Source organism: Pseudochaenichthys georgianus, chromosome 1, assembly GCF_902827115.2.
Source record: "Pseudochaenichthys georgianus chromosome 1, fPseGeo1.2, whole genome shotgun sequence".
NCBI lineage: Eukaryota > Metazoa > Chordata > Actinopteri > Perciformes > Channichthyidae > Pseudochaenichthys > Pseudochaenichthys georgianus.
In genome coordinates this window covers 15,033,973-15,058,747 of record NC_047503.1, presented here as the reverse complement: position 1 = coordinate 15,058,747, position 24,775 = coordinate 15,033,973, and the positions used below count along the sequence as shown (strand labels likewise).

The 24,775-nt window shown below is 41.5% G+C and overlaps 3 protein-coding genes across 6 annotated transcripts in view; 1 reads left to right on the top strand and 2 right to left on the bottom strand.

Moving 5' to 3' along the window:
• Nucleotides 1-3,921, top strand: part of myh11a (myosin, heavy chain 11a, smooth muscle) — a 30,327-nt gene extending 26,406 nt beyond the window's left edge. For 2 of the 3 annotated variants that reach the window (XM_034093664.2, XM_034093599.2), the window contains 5 exons: nt 179-302; nt 396-604; nt 846-954; nt 1,041-1,213; nt 2,434-3,921. In XM_034093664.2, the coding sequence (XP_033949555.1) occupies nt 179-302; nt 396-604; nt 846-954; nt 1,041-1,213; nt 2,434-2,563 (745 nt within the window). In that variant the 3' untranslated portion in view covers nt 2,564-3,921. Of the gene's footprint in view, nt 1-178; nt 303-395; nt 605-845; nt 955-1,040; nt 1,214-1,988; nt 2,022-2,433 lie in introns of all 3 variants that reach the window. The other variant, XM_071205475.1, reaches the window with a different exon arrangement.
• LOC117453574 (nuclear distribution protein nudE homolog 1-like) lies at nt 3,920-11,616 on the bottom strand. The gene is made up of 9 exons (XM_034092429.2): nt 11,483-11,616; nt 10,974-11,098; nt 10,687-10,840; nt 10,115-10,263; nt 9,856-9,992; nt 8,761-8,928; nt 8,570-8,655; nt 8,295-8,449; nt 3,920-7,646 (listed from the first exon to the last, which is right to left on the bottom strand). Exons 2-9 carry the CDS (start codon nt 11,054-11,056, stop codon nt 7,553-7,555), a joined length of 1,026 nt encoding a protein of 341 aa, XP_033948320.1. The 5' UTR covers nt 11,057-11,098; nt 11,483-11,616; the 3' UTR covers nt 3,920-7,552.
• Nucleotides 11,617-11,948: 332 nt separating this feature from the next.
• Nucleotides 11,949-24,751, bottom strand: LOC117453688 (pannexin-1-like). Of its 2 annotated transcripts, XM_034092598.1 has the most exons (7): nt 24,689-24,751; nt 23,672-24,158; nt 16,147-16,268; nt 14,965-15,164; nt 13,774-14,275; nt 12,913-13,072; nt 11,949-12,805 (listed from the first exon to the last, which is right to left on the bottom strand). In XM_034092598.1, exons 2-6 carry the CDS (start codon nt 23,850-23,852, stop codon nt 12,923-12,925), a joined length of 1,155 nt encoding a protein of 384 aa, XP_033948489.1. In that variant the 5' UTR covers nt 23,853-24,158; nt 24,689-24,751; the 3' UTR covers nt 11,949-12,805; nt 12,913-12,922. The 2 variants fall into 2 exon arrangements, with proteins under 2 accessions (XP_033948489.1, XP_033948497.1); XM_034092606.1 differs by lacking the exon at nt 24,689-24,751 and having other exon boundaries at nt 24,010-24,082.
• Between the last annotated feature and the right edge of the window lie 24 nt (nt 24,752-24,775).

The following is a 24,775-nucleotide window of genomic DNA, read 5'->3' as shown; positions in this document are numbered from 1 at the left end:
ATGTTATTGAACAAAACATACAAATCTATATTTACCTACGCATTTTCTTCCAGGCATCTAACCAGAAGCTCAATAAAAACTCATTCCTAGCTTTTAGGATTCATTCCTGCACTAATCTGTTATATAAAGAAGAAAGGTATTGTTACCATTGTGTTCACACTGTGCTCCTCGTGCGCAGGTCCGCCTTGGCAGATGAGAAACGCCGCCTGGAGGCTAAGGTCTCCCAGCTGGAGGAGGAGCTGGAGGAGGAGCAGAGCAACATGGAGATCATCAACGACAGACTGAGGAAGAGCACACAGCAGGTGACCCTGACAGGAGCAGCTGCTTGAGTTATAAAAGGCCACATAAAAAGGGCAGAGGCCTCATCCATGTCTTCATGTTTGTTCCCTCCACAGGTGGATCAGCTGAACAACGAGCTGCAGACGGAGCGCAGCACCTCCCAGAAGAACGAGAGCGCACGGCAGCAGATGGAGCGCCAGAACAAGGAGCTGAAGGCCAAGCTGCAGGAGATGGAGAACCAGGTCAAGTCCAAGTTCAAGTCCTCCATCTCTGCCTTGGAGGGCAAAGTGGTTCAGCTGGAGGAGCAGCTGGAGCAGGAGAACAGGTGGGGGCACAGAAAGAGTCAAATAAAATGTTACGTAATTACACTTATGACAACATACCATGGCCAAGGGGACAAACCCGTCTAAAAATGTGTATGCATTTCCCAGTAATGCCTGTAACATCAATATTATTTTGATTAACACATTTCTTTATTCAAGGTATCATTTCAACAAATGGTACTAGTTTTGGGTTACTTTTGGTTACACTCTTTGTTCCTTTCCTAAACTCTTGTGTTCTCTCAGGGAGAAGCAGGCGTCTGCGAAGGGTCTGCGCCAGAAGGACAAGAAGCTGAAGGAACTGATTATTCAGGTGGAAGACGAGCGAAAGCAGGCCGAGCAGTACAAAGAACAGGTATGATGTTTGTGAGTTGGAGGATGTGTCGAGTTGATGTTACATTTGGTACTAGGTTTTCTTTAAGTCCTCTGTCCGCTCATTAGGCAGAGAAGTCGAATACCCGCATGAAGCAGCTGAAGCGGCAGCTGGAGGAGTCGGAGGAGGAGTCTCAGCGCGCTACAGCCGCCCGCAGGAAGCTGCAGCGCGAGCTGGATGAAGCCACCGAGGCCAGCGACGCCATGAGCCGCGAGGTCAACTCTCTGAAGAGCAAACTCAGGTAGGGCACAGGGGTCTGTCTGTCTGTCTGTCTGTTTGTGTCTCATTCACCTTTTTATTTCTGTGACGCTACAGGACACAGAAAGAATAGTAAATAGTCACTATGCCGTGTGAGTGCAAAATAAGCATATCCTTATATTTCACCAAAATGACCAACTTTAATCTTATTGGTTTGACAATATGTTCATAATATCAAGCCATTAGGTGCCAGTTCATTTACATATTATGGCTCCCAGGAAACACACACTGACATGTTATTCCTTTATATGTACTAATTGATAGGTGGATTAGCAACATTATTGACTTTGATGCATTGCAGCAAAGCCCCTAGCGGATATCAGGAAAACAGTTTGAAGCAAAGGCTCTAGATTGAAAGCCTGATATAATAGAATATTTGAAGTTATACTGTAATGGCCGTGAGATCAAAAAATGTTGGTTTAAATTTCATTGAGGACATTTCTTGTAATTAAGATCAGGTTTGAGTGTCTGTTCTTTGGCTAGACAGTTTTCATGTAGACTTATCGCAGCAGCTGAGGTGGAAATCCTAAAATACTGTTAAACTCACACCAGGGCCAACATGTATGCCATATGCATTAACACAGCCTAAATGATGGAAGAATGTGTAATAAAAATGACCCTATTGCAGCCCTAAGGTGTTTTCAAGTCAGAGCCCATTCAGAGAGATGTAAACACATTCAAACTTTACATCTGTATATCATTTTGTTTGGTTGCTTTACTGAGCAAAAGCAAAACAATGGTGTCCCTCTCTATTCCAGAGGCAACCCTGAGCCCAAGGAGTAACACAGCAGGTACCTCTGCGCCTGAGTTACCCCATCACCGTTTCTGATTAACTTACCAAAGCTTTTCATTCCCTCATGCACTCTTAATGCTTTCATTCCTTCCAATGATCTGAGAGAAATATGACTCCTCAGATACCATGATATCCTTAGGGAAAAAGAAAATAATACAAGTGGGCTTTCCAATACACCAATCTCTAACTGGTGGCCATATTTTTCTCAGCGCTTGGTTTATTTGCCATAAACCGAACTCATTTTCTCCGAGCCACAAATGAGTTACAAAGATAACCAGCGTGCCTAACCTGTAACCAAAGCACCAGCTGTATATTGTTCATTTCATCGACACCATCACATAACCACTCCTCTCATTGCTGGGACATGTGTCTGTGTTTGTATCTTGTCTCCATGTCTGGGGGATTTGTAGGCGTGGAAACGAGCCCTCCTTTGGCAGCACATCCCGGCGTAGTGGCGGGGGCCGAAGGGTGGTGGAAGACGCCTCCGAGGAGGAGGCCGACTCCCAGGGCAACTTCAATGGAACCAAGTCTGCGGAGTGATGGACGTCAAATAAACAAATATCAGCATTTTCTTCCTTCTGTCACTTTACCAACAAATAACTTCAAGCCTATATAGTTCTTCCACATCACATCAAAATATATCCCAGTGTACTGATCTGTCGTCTTGTTTCAGAGCACCTTTTCTTGACACGCAGTAGAGTGGTGCGCGAATGAGTCTTAAAATCAGGAAATGAGTTTGCATCTTACCACCTCTGGTTAGCTCGTCTGGAAGTCAACGTTTTTGGTTTTTGTTTGAAATAAGGTCTGTGGCTAATACAATTGATGAAATGTTCACATCCTGTTCATACATCAGTAAACATCTACTGGTGAAAAACGGGGTTGCTAACAATTGGCTATATAGAACTACTAGACGTCATCACGTTGAACATTAGCCGCCTTTAGCTTAGCGTGAAGTCATGTAGTTAGTTTATGGCACAGCGTTAGTTTCCTCATTCTGTGGATTGTATTTTTGCTTGAACTAGCATAACATTGGTGTTAACATTTGGAGTTTATCCCGCTGGACAATGTATGCATTTGCTACAGAACTTATCTTCTTCAATATTCCAAAACCCTATGGAAAAAACCCATTGGCTTTTTGTTGTGGGAGCCCTTGCGATGCTAACTTCCAAGGCATCCTTCAGAAATACGTCATCACTGCACCACTTTATAATCAGAAGGACTTGATATCAACAAGAGGAGTTGTGTTGGTGGCTCTGTTGATGTGTGTTTTGCTGTTCCTTTTTGTGAATTTCTTTTTTACACTGTTTTGTACTACACTGAATGACTGATTCCTTCTTATGCAAGGTTTTGTACACACACAGGTGCCCCTATTACCACGCTAACCTGCCAGCAAAGCCTCGGGCCTCCACTATAATTAAGTTAAAGTAGAGACATCGTGTACGTCTATGGACGTGTAACCGTCGTCCTGTTGCCTGTGACTGCTGTTAGTGTTTCTCAGCAGCACTGCCACATTGGATATGTAGAAAGAGATCTATATACTTGCTCTGCATCCAGTGAGTGCTGCTGTTTGTACTCCCAACAATTATACAACTGTTCAACATTTTCCAAAGTCACCGTTTTATATTATTTGCTCCTGATCTTTTGCCCAGATATGTTTAGATTAGATTGAGTCAATAATGTTTTAAGTCAGATAAGGTTTAGGGTAACCGTAACTATTGGGCAAACCTAATTTTATATTTGTGATTTACTGTACATACAAAACAGCCCCTTATTTCCTGAAAACCAAATATTTTTGATCATGTTATATGTAATCAACTGATGTTTACAGGACATCAAATAATATCTGTTAACTGTTGAACCACCTGCACAAGAAATAAAGATATTTAAAAAAAAACATAGATTTTCTCCTTTTAATGTTTCCGTCTTGTGTCAGTCACTTTAAAGATCATCATCTGTTCACTTCAATAGAAAAATCAAACTATCAGGATTGTAGTTGGTATAGTACCTCAGGCACACACAGTTTAGAAACAGTTGCAGAGGTGCTGCGTACAAACAAACAGTACAGTGTTAGTTCAAGGAAGGTTAGACAGCAAATGCATTTGTGTTAACCACAAGTAAACTCCACACTGCTGTATACAGTGACAACCGCTGTATGCATGTTATATTTAGATATGTATTGTAGTTTTTCTTTGATAAGCTGCTGGATGGCAGTAGTGACGTATAAACATTTCAGGAAAAAGCACCAAAAAAAGGTCACAATAAATCACTATTTCCCCCATTCACAATATCTCTTATGAAAAGGCAATATTCAATATAGGCTCTATTTACCTACACAAATATACTATGAGCTGTGCTTGTCTTCGACCAGTTAAAATCTATTATTGCTTTTATTTCTCCTCACCATATATAACTCCTGATGGCAGACAGGAGCTCTCTCACCTATTAGGGATGTTCATTACATTTTACATTATGTTCATTCATTCAGTAGTAAACATGTGCACACCTAACTTCTACAGTCAGCTAAAATCTGTAAAGTGATTTGTAACAACTGATGACAAGTGAACTACTTATCTCTGAGGCAGAATACTTTTTCTTAAATTTCATAAGTCTTGCATACCAGATGAGTCTGTGCGATGACAGGAAGAAGGCGGTAGAAAGAAAACCATGTGAGATGAAGCTAGTCTGTAGAAGTGACATTCTCTGATTCCTAGACACCTGACAGCATAAGGAATAGATCATCCACCTCATTTGTTTTTAACTGCTACAGCAAACCAAGCCCTACAAACTGAAGAGGTAATTGATAAAGGCAGCGATGGCTAAAATGCTAACACCACTTCATGGTAGCCATTTTTGTAGCAGTAAAAGCATGACGACCCCTCAATCCTCATCACAGAAGTTAAAGGTCCCATGACATGGCCATTTCTACTGATCATAATTCCATTGTTGAAGTCTACTAGAATAGATTTATATTGTTCAATGTTCCAAAATCACATTGGTTTTCTCATACAGCATCTCTGTAGAGCCCGTCTCCACTACAGGCATCAACAAATCTTGAAGCTCGGCGTGTCTGAGGCTTGGCGATTTCTCGCGACCAACAACCAATCAGGAATCTCCCGCCCGCCCCCGGCATACAAAGCAATAGCAATGTTAAAACGAAGTAAACTGGATATAAAATCCCCAAACAGGCGAAAACCTACCAGTTCCATCCACTGTCTCTGCCACCTCCCTCCATGCCTCGCTCCTCCGGTGTGTATCCCGGTAGATGAACAGAGACTGATCATACAGCACCGGGTGATTCACTACCGCTCCATTTTTTTGAATATGAGGAAATGACCTGCGTAGTCTCTCCCAGCATACACGCGGTTTGATTGGCTAGCGCTTGTACTGTCAGATTTGCATACGCGGGATTTGATTAGCTGATGCCAAGCATCAAGCCTCAAAAGTTGAACATTGTTCAAATGTTGATGCCGATAGATGCTCGTGATGCTTGCAAAGCCATGCTCCCCACAATGCAGTTCGGCGAAGTTTAAAAATCTTCTACGTCACCCCATTCAAATGAATGGGCGAAGCGTTGAAAGCATTTTTCGATGCCTGTAGTGTAGACGGGGCGTAAGTGTATTCACTCTCTGTCCTAAACGGCTTTTTGGAGCTCCTGCCCCCCCCCCTCGCTATGAGCCCACTGTACTCTGATTGGTCAGCTCGCCCACTCTGTTCTGATGAGTCCACCACCGTTACAGCGGAAAATCAGTGATTGTGTTACAATGGTGTTTGTTAGCAACCAGAAAATGACACCAGTAATGACAAACAGATGAGAATGCTGCGTGGGGTCTGGGTGCCGTGTTGGCGGGACGTTGCGGGACTCGCTGCTGTGAGGGCGGACAGTGTGAGCTGTATTACTGGTGTCGTTTCCTGGTTGCTGCGTGGGGTCTGCGAGACTCACACACTCGTAGCCTGGCTGTGAGTTTGTGTGTGTGCTCAGGCTGAGTTTCGCATTGTCTCAGAGCTGCAGCTGAGAAAAGATAAGGCTGACGGCCCGTCCACACAGCAGCTTAAAAAAAATCTTCCAACGCTTCTCTGCCCATTGACTTTGAATGGGGATGACGTCACTTTGCCTCGCTTTTCGCCAAACTGCATTGTGGGGAAGCAAAGCGAAGATTTCCAGGATTCAAAGTTGAGCAATGTTCAACTTTTGAAGCTGAGCTGGAAGCGCCAGCCAATCAAATCCCGTTTATGCAAATCTGACAGTAGAAGCGCTAGCCAATCAAACCGCATGTAAGCAGGGAGAACCAGACCACAGTTCATTTCCTCATATTCCAAACGAGAAATTACGGTAGCAAATCACCCGGTTCTTTACGACCAGACTATTTACCGGGATACAAACCGGAGGAACCAGGCATGGAGGGAGGTGGCAGAGACAGTGGGTGAAATTGGTAGGTTTTCGCCTGTTTGGGGATTTTAAAATCCCCAGGGTTTTTTGCTTTGTATGTCGGGGGCGGGAGATTCATGTGATTGGTTGTTGGTCGCAAAAAATCTCCACCTCCAAGATTTTTTTTTAGCTGCTGTGTGGACGGGCCTGTGTGTGTGTGTGTGTGTGTGTGTGTGTGTGTGTGTGTGTGTGTGTGTGTGTGTGTGTGTGTGTGTGTGTGTGTGTGTGTGTGTGTGAGAGGAAGTCCGCGGGCCGTTACGTCACTTACACCATTACGTCACTATGACCCAGGAAGAAAAAAATGTAAAAAGAAATATCTCCAACGAGGCGTTCTGGGACATAGACAGGTATTTTCTGAGGGTTTGTGACTCTGCAGACCGTTTACATGCAGAAAAACCTTCATAACACACAAGGGAACGGGTAAGAACCAGAAAAGCATGACATGGGACCTTTAATTTATGCCGATGTTGCTACATAATTCAGGCATAAAGAATGAAAACGGATGTGTTATTGAAATAATTAAGTCTTACCATGTTTTATAAATATCAGATTCAAAGAGAAAATACCTCTAAACCCTCCCTTTTATCTCTGATCAGCTTTGGTTTGGATTTGGTCATTAACAATATTTTTCTACTATCAAACCTTTTCTAGAAATTAAACTCCAGGTTCTTGGTCCTTTATCAGGGTCACATGCTGTTATTGATAATGTCTTGATGCATCGACCCCCATAAATGTATTTTTGGGTAGGAGTAACGTTTCCACGGCCCTGTGTTTTAATATGCTACCCACCACAGTGCCACAGATATTGAGAAGAAGAGCTAGCAGGGTAAGTTCTGCGCTCCTCGAGTTCACACACGCTGCTTCCTGTGATAGATACGGCGCGACTGTAGCCTGAGGCAGCTGGAGTCCATGTGCTGGGAATGTAGGGCGAGGAGAGTGGCGTCCTTTTTCAAAAATTGTTCAGCAGGACATGCTGCGACAAGGGAAGACGGTTTAGTTCAAAGTCCCACTGCTGAAGTGTATTAAGGATGGAGAGGGGACAGTGTGTGTGGGGGTGGGGCAGGTTATTGTTGAAGGAGAGAGGTGGGTCTTCTTCTTTCCCCTCATAGTAGAATTTTGACTCCTCCCTGCGGAGACTGGGCGCCCTGGGAGACACCTCGAGGAGGAGCCGGTCCGAACTCTAACCGCTTCACTAGACTGCAAGACAACATGTAGCAAACACACATCAGCAAACATCAGATTGACTTCCTATTCCCATTATTAATATTATTTTGGTTCTATTTTATTAATTTCATCCTCTGCTTTTTCATTTGTGTTTGTATGTTTGTTTTATGATCCTATACAAATATTTGTTTGTAAAAAGTGTCTGAGTACTTATTAAAACAATATTAAAACAACATGTATTGTTATTATTAGTAGTTTTATTATAACTGGTTGGCTTCACAGACAAAAAGATACCGTTAAGATAATTCTGTATATATAACATATGATAATAAATAACGCTGATGTTGTACTTTACATCACAAAATCACAAGTGCAGGGTATTTTAAGGGGCTCTGCAATATATTGATATTACTGTATAGGCTGTAAATGAATATAATACTCTGAACTTCCTTGACTGTTATAGCTATTTCATATTTTAGTGAAAGCACCAATAGTTATCCTTACAATATCAATATCGATATAATTGATTAGAAATGTGTGATATTCCTTTTTTTCCTTCACATCGCTCAGACCTGAAAGAAAGATTCTAATAAACCAGGACAACTGACTTTATGTAAACATTGAAATCACCACAGGAACCAGAGTTTGCTCTCCAGCCTGTGCAGCCGTCTGTGTCCTCACCTGTCGTACTGAGGGGGGGGGCTCATGCTGCTCGCCTGGATGTCGGACCCCCTCTCTAAAGCAGAGGGACTACCGGGGCCAGCTGAGAGCGCAGGTCTGCTGACAGACGTGTCGTACACAAAGTCTCGACAGGACGCCAACTTTGACTCCAGATTCTGACAGGGAGGATCAAAAGTAGTCAGCTCACTCATCAAAACTAATTATATTTAGTGATAACACATTTCTGTTTGGCATGTTTTCACTGAGTACTGTAGGATCAAATTCAAATGGCTTACTCCAACTTTTCTGAGTAGCTCCCCGACAATGTTGAGTGCAGATATTCTAGCAGATGTGGTGAGGGGAGTCCCCGTTAGACCATCGCCTAAAACAGAACAGATAGAAACAGGTAAACACATAGTAGGTTATGATGACGTTTTTAAATCACTATCGCTGTAGGTTTAAATGCAGCTAAACGTGTTCTTGTTACCTCGCCGTATACTGGAAGGAGGGGGGGTAGCGAATGAGCTGATGGGATTGGCGGGTGTTACTGGGACGGCAGTGTTACCGGAGGGGGGGCACATCAGGTCTGCGTCCTTGCCCAGGCTGCTGGACGGCCGTCTGTCCTTGTGACGCACAGCCAGCTCTTGCCGAAGGTCTGACACAAACAGGAGGCGGTCATTTTCATACAAACTCACAGAAAACTCATAGTCCATGTTATGGATGTTCCTGGAAGTTATAAGCCTCCCTACATGCTTCTTCTTCTTCACTGGATAGGGTGGAAACACAGGGGTTTTTATAGAAACATTTAGCATGAGGGCGCCAACGTTAATTCCGACCAAAATGTTGGCCCCGCCCACTTTATGGCGAAAATAATGCATTAGAGCCAAGCAGAAAATAATAGTTTCTTCATGTCTTAAAGCTGCTGAGTCATATACTGCACCTCAGACAACACATACATCCAGAGTTAGGGTTTCTTTACTTCCTCCACAGAAAAAAGGACAATAAAAGAAACAATCTAATTCAGAAATCACAGTTTAAGTGTTAGGCTGCCGCTAGCCCGCTACTGCCTGAAGCATGAATTCAGGTTGAGTTCAGAGAAAGAAAGGTTTTGACCAAATGTCCCATAATAAAATCAAATAAATATGTATTGATTATTCATATAGCTCCATAGTCTCTCCATCTTAATCTAGATTACACTTAAACAACAACACTATGGGTTTTAGAACATTACCTTCTAATCCTTTCAAAAATGAAAAAGAAAAAAATGCATACAAATCTACATCCTTTATATGACATTTGGCAGTACAAATTAACACTTGAATACAACTACACATTAGATCACGATAAACAGGAAGAATAGAACAAAAACACAGCACCCAGGATTTAGAGAATTGATCCAGCTATCAAAATTCACTGAGTTAGGCATAAGTGTGAATGTTTAGACAAATCAGCAGTTCTTGTGAACTTGAGAAGCTACAGTGTGTGTGTGTGTGTGTGTGTGTGTGTGTGTGTGTGTGTGTGTGTGTGTGTGTGTGTGTGTGTGTGTGTGTGTGTGTGTGTGTGTGTGTGTGTGTGTGTGTACCTCTGGATTCATCCTTCAGCCTCTGCACAGACTCCAGCAGGTTCTCTTTCTCGTCCAACTCGCTTTCCAGAAAAGCGTTCCTCTCTATGACGTGGTTCATCCGCTGCTCAAAGTCCTCCAGAGACATGATGGTGGCTCTGGGACACACAAAAGAGGACAGGCCATCACAAGTTAACATCACTAAATCAGAATGTGCATGTATTTCCTGTGTGTATTACAGTCTAATTACGTGTGTGTATGCGTGTTAAAAGACACTGACCGTTTGGTCCTCTCCAGGTCGTCGTTGGACTGCTCTAGCTCTCTGATGTATTTCTGCAGGTGATCTCTCACTGCTGTGGTTTGTGCCAGATTTTCCTCCAGGGTTGATATGTGCCTAAAAGCGTCAGAATGCTGTGTCTCAAATTTTTCCTGCAAGCAGACATCACATTATCAGACACTGATAATGTCAAATTTGCACAATCATGGCAGATTTATCAATGCAGCTGTCAGCATTTTTTAAATCTGTGTATTATTTAGTCTCTAGAGTAGACAAAAAAGCCCTTTCAATCTTCATTCTCATCTCCAACAACCAATAAGCAATCATAGGTTTTTAAGCACAATCCTGCATTCACTTCCCTTATTTACGTTCTCTTCCCTGGGGACAACTGAACTAAAATAGCAGTCAGCTGCCTTACAGCTAGGCAGCGATTGTCTTCACGGCAGTAGCAACTACACGCTGAATTAGGGCGGGCTGGAGGCTGTCAGTGTCTCTTTTACACATCATTAACTGGAGCACCAGAGCTCACAGTGCTCTGTAGGGACCGTGGCCTATTTCTAATCAAGGTTCTCTACCTTTATGTTTTCCAATTCCATGCGTAGTCGGTTGTTGTCTAATAGCAGATCTTTGTTTCGAGTCTCACACTGCTTCAGCTCCGTTTCCAGCTCCGCTTCATAGTCTCGACTCATCTGCTGAAACTCCTGCAGCTCCTCCTGAGCCTCATCAGCCCTGAGGACAAAACAATGTTGTTGATTAACATGTGTGGAGCTTTAATGTATATATTATTACTATTGTATAAGGTAACCATTAAACTATCTCTAAGGGGTAGTGTTTTCCTTATGGTACTATGGAAGAATGTTACCTTTGCTGATGTGCCTCTGCCTGCTCCTTCCAGAAGCCCATCTCCTCTTCTAGGGATGCAAACTTGTGTGTTGGCTCCACCATGTCTGCTGCTTCGTGTCAGGTTGATGGGGATGGGAAGCGTATCTGTATAGTAACATAAAAAGTGTTCTTATCTGCCATAGGAGCACTGGCATATATACCATTCAAACAACACAACTGTTACCTTGTTAGCAAATGCTAACAAGGTAGCTAGCGTTAGTCTAAAGCGTTATGTAGTTTGGCCTATTTAGGCTAGTTATGGTAAAACAACTACAATGTGTTTGAACATGTATTTCTATCAAGTACGAAATGGTAAACAATAGAAACTGAACGCGTTGACTTCTTTTTAAAGCTAACACCGGTGTTGTGAAGTGTATACCATGGCTAAGCTTTTCGGCTAAGCTAATATAGCTAAGTTAGCTAAGCGACTTAAAGCTAACCAGAGTTCTATCCCAACACCGAGAAAAAACAGAAACTCAGCAGACTCACCTGCTTATGAAGAAACGATTAAAACATGATATAACGAAGGGAATTTATTAGGAGGTAAGACTTATTTTTCTGGATTTACGTTTTGAGACTGCACAAACTAATCTCTCATTACGTTAAGACGGTGCTCCTCTCACCAACCAAATCTAAACGACGCTTCGGTTCTCGAAAGCCATTGGTCAATAGAGATGACGTTGTGAACATATTATCCAATCATGTTACTCTACGAATTTCAACTCAACTCCACAATACAGGCAAAGTTGTCCTACCCCCCTGTTGATGGTGCAATAACAACAAAGAAGTGCTGTCTGTCCCATGGAAGTACAAAAAAATGGAAGTACAAAAGAAAAGTTAGTTAGAAAATCGATTTCTATTATCGATGTGGTTTTTTGTTCCTAATAAAAGAGTCACTGCTCAATGGAAAAACATTAATACAGCCTTTTATGTATCATGTTTATTAAAGGGCAGTTTTTTGCAAGTTGTTTTTTTCGACACACAGATAGATATAATTAAAAACAACAATATTTAATATAATCACTGCCTCTGACAGACTTTGCCTCTGACAACAGATGATATTGACATTGTATTCCCCAAATGAATATATTAATTAATCTATCCTTTAAAACACAGAGCTGCCATCAGTCAATCCGTTGAGACAAACCAGGCTCTTTCAACATGTACATACAGTACACCACCTGTTGTTAACATCACACTTATGCATACATAATCACATACTTTCTAGTCAAAACTGCTCCAGTGGTTCTTATCCTACCTAACAACTTAATGTTAATTTATTGCTTACTCTGGATGGACACACTCACCAACCACTACATATTTGTATTACTTTACCTCAACTATAAATACATTGATACCCTATGGTCAGAAACTTCTTTCATTCTAACATAAAGGGCAGGAAGTGGTGTCTTGAAACTGGAATATGAATGTACAGATATCAGTCCAAGTAACATGGCTTATATTCTACGTTATAATTGGAAGGCATTTAAGATCCTGAGAAAAGTAGCATGTAGAAAACAAATAGAAATAAATACATTTCAGGAAAAAACAAGTTGGTGGTCAGAAATAGATTCCTAGCGACCTAAGAAACCTGTCCTTGGAGTATTTACATCTACTAAAAATAAGACATCTGAGAGGTAAAATATCTGTAGTCAAGTTAATACAGACTTTGTCAGTGACCATAGGCGTCCCCCGTTTTGATAAATGCAGAACCAGAAATTCAGGTAACTCTAAGTGCACACATTTTTCTCCGTTTTTCAGAGCAGGGGTTATCCTGTTCAGGTCAACCATTCAGGAATAAGACAGAAAGGTCTGGAGAAAAGAAAAAGAAAAAAATTCAATGTTAAATCCACCACATAATATCCTCTTTTCACTTAAGTGACACAGCCTCTTTTAGAAGACTCAATATTGTTCCTTACCTCAGAGGAATCATTCTTCTGCCCGTTTAGTTTCTTTCTTTTTCTTGTGTTGGAACGCCTTCTTACCGTCCAACACGTCAGTCTTCACCTGACCCAGAGTGCGCAGCAGGCACATGGTGTCGAAGCCCTCATCTCCGGCCTCTTGCAACAACTCAAGCACCTATAAATAAAACACCATACTTATTATTAAAGAATAAGCAAACACAGGTTACATATTTTAGAGGGCCAGTTAAATAACAAATATATTTTTATCACATACCTGAAGAACTGTATTTGGATCTAGGTGTTTTTGGTGTGAGTTGCCGAGTGTTGTGTTTGAATATAATGGAACCTAAAGGCACTCGCAACATGCTTGTGGTGTTTAAAGCATACAAAAATACATTTGAAAAACTCTCAAGAAATCATGGCCATGTTAGTCAGGTAAACCACAGACCTTGCTATGAGTGGTTTCATTAAGGAACTGTTTTCTTGCTACCAAACTACACCTTCTTGCTACCAAACTACACCTTCGCCACGCAGAAAGAAGCAGAAGGAGTGCTTACTTGTTGGCAGGTGTAGTTCGGCAGAGAGAAAGCACTTCCTGTGTGTAACTGCTCACAACAAAGACTGCAGATGATCTTGAGTAACAGGGTCATGATTCCTGGAAGAGATATTGCTGTTGAGTTTTAATGTTTTTTTGTGGCACAACACAAGTGGAGTGCCATAAAATGTTCTTATATTGGAGAGAACGATAACTCCAACACTCACATTCAAAAAAATCTAGATTAATAAATGGCACTACAAGTAAGAGGAAAAACATGTATTCTTTATTTTTGGGGGAACTGTCCCTTTAATGTTATATGTAGATCTGTGTCGACCCACCTGCAGACACTTATATGACTTGAGTTCGCTCAGATTCTCCTCCAGGAACAACAGGTAGATGCTGAGGTCGTTGTAGAAGGGCGTCACCACGCCCAGAGCCCCGAAGCCCGGCAGCAGCTCATACGGTCGGAGGAAGTTGGAGCTCTGGCGAGCCGGTCCAATAGCAGCATACACCACCAGCGGAGTGAGAAGTACATACACCCCAAAGTTGATGTAGCTGAGCAGCCTGAAGACCCCCACTGCTACGAGCTTACACTGCACCGCAGCCGGCACCATGCTGTTGTTCTTCAGCACCCCTGTACGCAGGTCGCAGGGGAACTCATCGGTCAGAGAGGCCAGGCGGATGTAGTAGCCGAGGAAGATGCAGGCCAGCAGGAGGGTGAGCAGAGTCAGGCCCCGACATGAGAGGTACTTCACCACCAGAGAGCGAGATAAGCGCTTGGTCTTCAGATACTGCTCCACTAAAGGGTATGTGAAGCAACCCTCGGTCAGCTCCAAAGCACTGCAGCAGAAAAAAAGGAGTTTAGCATGAAAAGGATATGTGTTAAGAAAGGCAAATGTCATAGTATTCATATGAAAAACATCAAGAAATATGGTTCCCTACAACAACAGGATTGTATTTTATTTGTTCATTACCCATAACCAACACATCCTTAGAAGCTTATTCAATGTTGTTTTCGTATAAACTCATTCCGATATTAACTTTTTGAATGGACACAACACAATGTGTTTCATTAAATGGTTTGAAGACTCTCATTCACTGGCCTTAGTGATTTAACAATAATCAAAATCACACGTGTCACAGTGTCAATATTTATTGGTATTATAGAAAATTGATTTCAATTTGATAACATTTTGTAGAGAAATGGGGCTTCCTGGTGAAAACTGGTACAGTTCAATTGTTATATACGTCTGATTTTCTATGTATATGAAGTACATTAAAGTGGCACTAATTAATATTTTTTTATATAAACAACTCTGAGCTTGCCGTGAGCTCTACGAGGCATTTAAGATTTTTTTTGGCAATCTGTACTGGTGAACATAGTAACTCTAAACTGTGCTTCATACTGTATCTGCTGGAAGTAGAATAAGGCAACTTATTGCAAACCACTTCATAACAAATTAATTCTAACAGGAAATTCAAGCTAATGTAACTAAGTACATAATAGAGCCTAATAACGCAGTGTTTACCTCTGTGTGTCCTCAGGCGAACCTTTGCTATCAAAGGACGCTAGATTCTTGGCAAGTCTGATGGAGCGGTTATAAAAGCGGTCCAGCTCCTCCATGATGAAGTTCAGGTCGGAGGAGAGGTGCGGGGCGGCTGTGAAGCGCCAAAACAGGGCCGGGATGTACAGGAGGATGGCCAGGGAGAGCAGGGTGTATGGGAAGAACTGTGGGGGATCAAAGGGAGACAACAGGAGAGATACATATTTTAAAAAAATGATTTCTGGACATTGTTTGATAACTTTTATTAGAAAGCATGCATTGATCTTTTTTAAAAAATTGTATTAGAAATCAGATTCAAACCTGTTTTATTGGCCAAAGGGCTAATCAAATAAAAAATATATAAAGTGAATGAAACTTATTGTGCACTTATGTTATGTTTTCAGTTTACCTGTATTGTTTAAGTTACAATGTGTTATACAAGTTCATTAAATGATATGAACTTAATATGTGTGCTTCTTACCAACCTAATACAAATGTATAGAACCTGTTCATAAAATAAATGTAATTAAAGTCAACATTTCAAAGTATTTAGTAAACGATTGGTCAATGAACTACTATTCTACTGTTTTTTTTCCAACTGAAAAAGTCACTTCAAACTCTTTCGGATGACTTATGTACTTGTATTTAAAAGGGGCCCTATTAGGCTTTTGGGGGGGTTTCCCCTTTCTTGTAATGTGTTATATAAGTCTTGGTAGATGGTCTCTAAAGGCTAAAATCCCAGAACTCACGCCAATTTGTTAGGGCTCCAACACATTGTACGTGATAGGCTAAGGGATAGGACATCTCTGAGCAGTTGACCAATAACAACAGAGCCAGTCAGCTAACCAATCAGAGCAGACTGGGCTCTGGTTTCAGACAGGTTGAAAACAGGCAGTATGAGAAAAATAAAGAGCTTTATGAACATTAAAGCATGGAAACATGCCACGGTAGAGCAAAAAAATACAATTACGAAACTAGAACTTTTGCATAATAGGGCCCCTTTAATTTAAGATATTTTTGGACATATTCTTGCCCATCCCTTGATTAAATAATACTGGTAGAGACTTAACAGTATTACAAATTTAAAACATCCCACTACCTACACAATTACACTTTTAGCATTGATGATTGTCAGTGATGGTGCATGCTGGGGGAAAACGTATGTACCTTGTGCAGCCATAGCTGTGAGTCGTCCCCTTGTTGCTGTAATGCTGCCCAACAAAACGAGTCCACATATGCAGCCTGCCTCCAAGAGAAGTTAGTGGGAGCAAAGCAGCTGATCTGGGTACCTGGGGAAATAAACAGAATAATTAGTCAGAGACAAAAACAAATAACAACAACAATTGTCAGCTCTCCCTCCTCTGAGCTCATGGCCTAATTTGTTGGTGGGTTGTTGTCAGCATACTTTGTGTCAATAACTATACCATCCTCTATATGGGGAGTGGGGAGTTCATTACATCACATACGACCCAGATAGTCACCAGACAGTAATGTTTTGGCAGCACAGGGGCTGTCCCATTCAAATGAAAGAATGATGATTTTAAACAAATACAGTACATTCCCACTACAGAATCCTCATGATCCACTCTGATTGTGACACATAGACATATAACTAAATGCTAGTTATAGCAATTATAGTATGTGTCATAGTCGTACCTGTTGCATAAAGTAAAGCACTGGGATTTCACATAATTGTAGGAAAGATCATTATGTCAATTGATGCCTAACTTGTACACGTTTTGAATGCAAACATAAAATGATTATTTATAACTAGTGAATTACCATAGTACATTTACTCAAATACTGTATTTAACCAACATTTTGAGGTTCTTTACTTGAGTCCATTTTATGCAACTTTACACTTTTCTGCACGTACATTTCGTAAACAAATGTTTTGATTTGAACTCCACCATGTTTATTATTTTAACAGGAGTAACATTTCAAATTCAGCTTTTAATACAAAATATGATCAACTAATATATATTATAAATAAATGAGCTCCACCTTTACATGCTGTAACATTATATATAACGCGTTAAACGCAAAAAAAATCTAACGCCACTAATTATTTTAACGCGATTAACGCATGTGTATTTTTTTTCCTCGGCCGCCCCGTAGTTTCAGAGCGCATCGAGTTTAAAATACCATCTGCTGACAGCCCCGCTCCTGCCGCCCGCTTGTGGCAGACCACACTTCCACGCTCACCGGCAGGCACCGACTGGCCATCGGGAGGACCGGGAGGGTGTGTGTATGTGTGGCCCGAGCGAGCGAGAGAGAGACCTTACGTGCATTGTTGTTGTTAGCATCTGGTGCTAGCTAGCTGCGCTAACAGATATAAGGAGCTGTTTAAATGAAAACAGAGGAGCGACATTTCGCCACAACTGCACCGAGCACTTGACTTTATGCAGGAAGCCAGACAGTGGGACATTGGAGGAGAAGTCAGCACACTCATGATTGCAGCAACATGATTGCAGCGTCCAGGCAGCTCCCGTTCGAGCATATGCCTTGAGTTGCACATAGCTCCAACGACAAATTAACAAAAAAGTTTGAGTACCCCTGCTATAGATTAATTAAGTCAAATCTATTTGGGCTTTCTGCCATAATGCACATTCACTTAGTATGATATGATAACAATATACAGTGGGGCAAAAAAGTATTTAGTCAGCCACCAATTGTGCAAGTTCTCCCACTTAAAAAGATGAGGCCTGTAATTTTCATCCTAGGTACACTTCAACTATGAGAGACAAAATGGGGGGAAAGAATCCAGGAAATCACATTGTAGGATTTTTTATGAATTAATTGGTAAATTCCTCTGTAAAATAAGTATTTGGTCACCTACAAACAAACAAGATTTCTGGCTCTCACAGACCTGTAACTTCTTCTTTAAGAGCCTCCTCTGTCCTCCACTTGTTAACTGTATTAATGGCAGCTCTTTGAACTCGTTATCAGTATAAAAGACACCTGTCCACAACCTCAAACAGTCACACTCCAAACTCCACTATGGCCAAGACCAAAGAGCTGTCAAAGGACACCAGAAACAACATTGTAGACCTGCACTAGGCTGGTAAGACTGAATCTGCAATAGGTAAGCAGCTTGGTGTGAAGAAATCAACTGTGGGAGCAATTATTAGAAAATGGAAGACATACAAGAACACTGATAATCTCCCTCGATCTGGGGCTCCACGCAAGATCTCCCCCCGTGGGGTCAAAATGATCACAAGAACGGTGAGCAAAAATCCCAGAACCACACGGGGGGACCGAGTCAATGACCTGCAGAGAGTTGGGACCAAAGTAACAAAGGCTACCATCATTAACACACTACGCCGCCAGGGACTCAAATCCTGCAGTGCCAGACGTGTCCCCCTGCTTAAGCCAGTACATGTCCAGGGCAGGCCTGTCTAAAGTTTGCTAGAGAGCATTTAGATTATCCGGAAGAGGATTGGGAGAATGTCAGATGGTCAGATGAAACCAAAATAGAACTTTTTGGTAAAAACTCAACTAGACGTGTTTGGAGGAGAAAGAATGCTGAGTTGCATCCAAAGAACACCATACCTACTGTGAAACATGGGGGTGGAAACATCATGCTTTGGGGCTGTTTTTCTGCAAAGGGACCAGGACGACTGATCCGTGTAAAGGAAAGAATGAATGGGGCCATGTATCGTGAGATTTTGAGTGACAACCTCCTTCCATCAGCAAGGGCATTGAAGAAGAAACGTGGCTGGGTCTTTCAGCATGACAACGATCCCAAACACACCGCCCGGGCAACGAAGGAGTGGCTTCGTAAGAAGTATTTCAAGGTCCTGGAGTGGCCTAGCCAGCCTCCAGATCTCAACCCCATAGAAAATCTTTGGAGGGAGTTGAAAGTCCGTGTTGCCCAGCGACAGCCCCAAAACATCACTGCTCTAGAGGAGATCTGCATGGAGGAATGGGCCAAAATACCAGCAACAGTGTGTGAAAACCTTGTGAAGACTTACAGAAAACGTTTGACCTCTGTCATTGCCAACAAAGGGTGTATAACAAAGTATTGAGATGAACTTTTGTTATTGACCAAATACTTAGTGATCGGATGCTACCGCCCGCCCGCTGCCTCAAGCGAAGCCACGAATATACTCTCCAATCTTCTCCATAACTGGACTAAATCCGAGATGGTTTTACTCGGAGACCTAAACTGGGACTGGCAAACGGATTTACAAAACTCTTTCAAGGACACTTGTGACTCTCTCTGTTTGGTGCAACTAGTTAACTCGCCAACTCGGTTAAACCAAAAAGATTTAGAGAAGTCCACTTTGATTGATGTTATTCTTACAAACGCACCTCAGCGTTTCTCCGCAGTAGGCACGTTTTGTAATGATATAAGCGACCACTGCGCAATTGCTTGTGTGAGAACCTGTAAGATCCCTAAAGGAAAGCCACGTTTCATTCACAAGAGGCGATTCAAACATTTCGATGAGCAGGCGTTTCTACATGATGTTTTTAATAGTGATTTACACATTGTTTCACTTATGACCGATGTTGAGTTAGCATGGAATTATTTTAAATCCACCTTCTTGGCTATATGTGACAAGCATGCTCCTTTTAGGACATCTAGGATAAGCGGTAAAGACAACCCCTGGTTTAATGATTCTATATCCTCTCTCATTCGACAGAGAGACACTGCCTGGGCTAAAGCAAAGAAATCGAATATTCCATTAGATTGGAATCTGTATAGGACATTAAGAAACAAATGCACTAAGCTGATTAAAAACTCTAAATGTGCCTACTATCTTAATGCAATACATGACAATTTGAATAACCCTGCAAAGTTTTGGAAACTTGTTAAATCCTCCTCAGGTTCTATCACTCCAAACAGCCTTCCTGATCTCTTAAGGGTAAATCAGAGTGAAATCAAGGGCAAAATGGATATTGCAGACAGCTTTAATAATCATTTTATTTCTGCTGGCTCAATCTTTGATTCTAGCAACTCAGGGATGATCGCTGCAGAAGGAGAGCCAGGTCCTCCGCCACTTGACCCTGATCAACTGTTCACCTTTGCCCCCATCTTGACCTCTCAGGTTCACAAAGCTTTAATGAGCCTAGATGTAAAGAAATCTTCAGGCCCAGACAAGATAGAGCCGTTCTTCTTCAAAGTTGCTGCAGGTCTGATTGCAGAACCCATAACCTCTATTCTGAATCTCAGTCTTTATGCTGGTGAATTACCTAGCTCATGGAAGTCGGCCATGGTTCTCCCCTTGTTAAAGGGCGGAGACCCCTCTGACCTAAATAATTATCGCCCTATTTCCAGACTGTCTGTAATGGCCAAAGTATTTGAATCTCTTGTAAACGAACAACTGAAAAAGTTTCTAACTGACCATAATATTCTTAGCGAGTCTCAGTCCGGCTTCAGATCAGGCCATAGTACTACTTCAGCGGCTATGCTAGTCTCAAATGACATCATTGAAGCACTAGACAAGAAAAAACACTGTGCAGCATTGTTTGTTGATCTGTCTAAAGCTTTTGATTCTGTGGATCATGCATTGCTACTGCAGAGGCTTGGCTGCATAGGTCTTGGCAAAATGGCTTTGAGCTGGTTTAAAAACTATCTATCTGAAAGAACTCAGTGTGTCTCAGTAGAAGATTATACCTCAGCTGCTCTTACTATAAACAAAGGTGTTCCACAAGGCTCTATTTTGGCCCCTGTCTTATTCTCCATCTTTATAAATGAACTAGGAAATGGGATAAACCCAGCACGGTTTCATTTATACGCCGATGATACAGTTGTTTATACAGTGGCTTCCTCTTTAACTCAGGCTATAGAGCTTCTACAGGATGCTTTTAATACACTGCAACACTCCTTGCTAAGGCTAAGACTGGTCCTTAATGCAAAAAAGACCAAGTACATGACCTTCTCTCGCTCTCGAGCTAATACAGCTGTCCCTCCGATTCTTACACTGGAAGGGACATGCCTTGACAAAGTAGCATCCTACAAATATCTGGGCATATGGATTGATGAAAAGATGGCCTTTGATGTTCATATTGGGAACCTACTGAGAAAACTTAGACCTAAACTGGGCTTTTTCTTTCGTTTAAGGAAATGTTTCCCATCTGAAGCCAGGAAGAGAATTGTGCAGAGTTCCTTTCTGTCTGTATTAGACTATGGCGATGTGATCTATATGCATGCTTCTTCCTCCCTGCTTAAAAAGCTGGACTCTGCGTACCATACTGCTATACGTTTTGTAACGGGTGCAGGCTCTCGCACCCACCACTGCACTTTGTATCAGTCCTTAGGATGGTCCTCTCTGTACCAAAGAAGACAATCACACATGTTGATTTTTATCCTTAAGTCATTGCTAGGTAAGCTGCCCTTATATATCTCCAGACTTCTGTCATTTTATACTTGCTTTTTTAATACTAGACGAGCAGCAAATGGGATGCTTTTAAATGTTCCTTTGATGCAGTCAGAGCTTGGTAAAGCTGCATTCTCCCACTATGCTCCCTTTTTATGGAATACGCTGCAAGTAAAACTTTGTCTAGAGGCACTTCCTACTGTAAATGCTTTTAAAGGTATGCTACGATTAGCCCTTCATGAAACATGTAACTGTTTTACCTGATGCTATTGCTGATGTGATTATGTTTCTTGCCACTGCACAAATGGCCTTCTGTATTTATATTTGAATTGTATGTTTTTTTTGTTTATGCCTTTGTTTTATGTTGAAACTTGTTGTGTGCCGTGTTGGTCAGGACTCCCTGGAAGAAGAGATCTTGTATCTCAATGGGACATTCCTGGATAAATAAAGGATAAATTAAAAAAATTAAAAAATTATGTTCCACCATAATTTGCAAATAAATTCTTTAAAAATCAGACAATGTGATTTTCTGGATTTTCTTTCTCATTTTGTCTCTCATAGTTGAGGTATACCTAGGATGAAAATTACAGGCCTCTCTCATCTTTTTAAGTGGGAGAACTTGCACAATTGGTGGCTGACTAAATACTTTTTTGCCCCACTGTATGTCCATAATCATCAGAGGTGGGACAAGTGCTCTTGTACTTGAGTAAAATTAGAAGTATTAGAGTGTAGGAATACTCTGTTACAAGTCCACTTCAAGACACTGGTACTTGCGTACCATGCTGCGAATGGATCTGGCCCTTCCTACATCCAGGACATGGTTAAACCGTACACCCCAGCGCGTGCACTACGCTCTGCATCAACCAAACGACTCGCTGCACCCTCGCTGCGAGGGGGACCCAAGTTCCCATCAGCAAAAACACGTGGGTTTGCTATCCTGGCTCCAAAATGGTGGAATGAGCTCCCCATTGAAATCAGGACCGCAGAAAGCTTACACACCTTCCGGCGCAGACTGAAAACTCATTTCTTTCGACTCCACTTCGAGCGATAGAATGACTAACAAAGAACTGCTAACAGAGCACTTATATACTAATAAAGGACTGGCTTAGCCAGTTGAGCAGCACTTGAAACGATTGGCTCTTTGAAACCTGATGTTCTTATATGATTCTGTTTTCCTCAAGGTTGTGTCTTCCTGGTCGAATGTACTTATTGTAAGTCGCTTTGGATAAAAGCGTCAGCTAAATGCAATGTAATGTAATGTAATGTAAAGTAAAAGTCCTGCATTCAAAATGTTACTCAAGTAAAAGTACAAAAGTATTAGCCTGAAAATATACGTATAAGTACTTATTATGCATATTGGTCCATTTCAGAATATTATATATGTTTCGATTATAATTATTGATCATTAAAGTGTTATCAAAGCTGGTAAAGATGCAAAATGACTTTGTATACTGCAAATCTTGTAAATGTACTCCAGGTGTAACTAAAGTCTGATTTAAGTGTTGATTATATTTCACATTATAAATCCAAATATGCAAAGTAACTAAAGGTAATACATAAATATAGTGGAGTAAAAGTAGCCTACACGATTAGCCTCTGAATTGTAGTGGAGTGGAAGTACAAAGTAGCGAAAACTGGAAATGCTCAAGTTCCTCAAAATGAGTAAACGTACTTAGTTACTTTACACCTTTACAAATAATTGTGTCTTTCAGTCAAAGCTCCATAATACACATTGTCTGGAGACATGCAGTGTATTGGACGCTGGCAGTAGGCTATACTTGCAGATAATGATAACAACAACAACAACAACAACAACAACAACAACAACAACAACAACAACAGGCTGCAGGCATTATAACCTAACAAGATTACATGGGTTTGTTAAACTGCTAATGCAGCTGTAGATATATATTTGTTACACTAACCGCCAATTTGTTTTGGGGAGATATTCTACTGTTCTTTTTAGTAATACAAATCATTATCAATAATGCACCAGTTAGTATGCCTACAGTTTCCATCATTGTTTTTGTGCAGTAGCTGCAGCAGCCTGCAACACTGTCTGTGCGTGAGATGAGCAGAAGGGTGGGGACTTTAACCACACCTTCTCCGGTATTCATTCTTCACGCCTTTCTTTTTCTGGGCTTTTACTGAATATACAACTCTAAATGCATCCACCTTACATGTGCCTGTAACTGTGGTTCAAATAAACACATGTGCTACAGCAGTGTTAGTGTGGCAGGTGGAGAAAAACAAAGAAGCTCCACCAGGATCCCCCACCAGACTTCGAATTTTCTACATGGTGAACATTTAAGGGGTAAATAACCGGAGTTTGCTCATGACAGGATGCTCACACACATTCAACAACTCACCCACTGACACCTCCTGAGCAAAAGCGAGGGAGATGAGAAACAAAGGCAGCCCCACCGCGAGAAACGTGACTATTTTGTCCACCGCCAGCTCCAGACGCACCCCTTTGTACTTGGCCTCCGTGGGGTCCTTTAGCAGAAAGTCGGAAAAAACGTACTCGGTGGCTACGTGGGCTATCGCCATGACGGACGGGAACAAAAAAGACCTGGTGTGGTCTAATTGACGGAAGGTTCAAGTCTCTTCTTAATGAGCGAACTTCGGCTGAGGTTTGACTTAATTTAAACCCCCGTCAGTGTAGAAATGTGAGTGATATATAAAACACTGAGGCGCTAGTGTTTACCCATCTCCATTCACTCCTGGGACGGATGGTTGAACCTGCTGTCCCGTTACTGTGACCCAGACATCAAACGGGGACGAGCCGCCTGCAGGCCGCTAGAGGGCGCTACTGTGCCGTAACGTGCACCTGCCTGGCAACAGCCTGATAGTTCACTGTAATAATAGAACATGGACATTAGATTGTTTACTTCTAAGTATCAATATTGGATAATAATAGTAGATACATCCTATCACATGTGTTTGTTTGAAAACATTTGTAAAACCAAGTTGTAAAAAGCAACAATTTAATTAATCAGTTACCAAAAATGAAACGGCTATTATTTTCTACAATCTAACAAGCAAGTGTCCCACTTTTTTTTTTTAAACCCATACAATTGTAATGATCTTTTTTCTGAAGACATATAGAGTGCTAAATCAAAAAAAAAAAAAAAACATATAATTGTAGATTTATTTTTGACACAATGCAGGAACTTCTACCCCATTTGTTTAGCCCTACATTTGTATTCAATGTTCTAAATGTGAGTTTACCTAAAAATGATCCTTTCTAGTTTTAAAGTCATTAATGTTTGTAGAAAAACCCCAAAACAGAAAGAAACAAGCAAACTATATGTTGTTTATTATGTTGCAACCAGGTGTAAAAAGTAACATTTCCATTATTGTACATTTCAGCCAATTTAACGTACCAGTGTCGGTGAATTGTCCCATTTATCGATCACCAGTAATCACAACAACATTTTCGACAGCTGTGCATGCTTTCCGGCAGAAGAAGG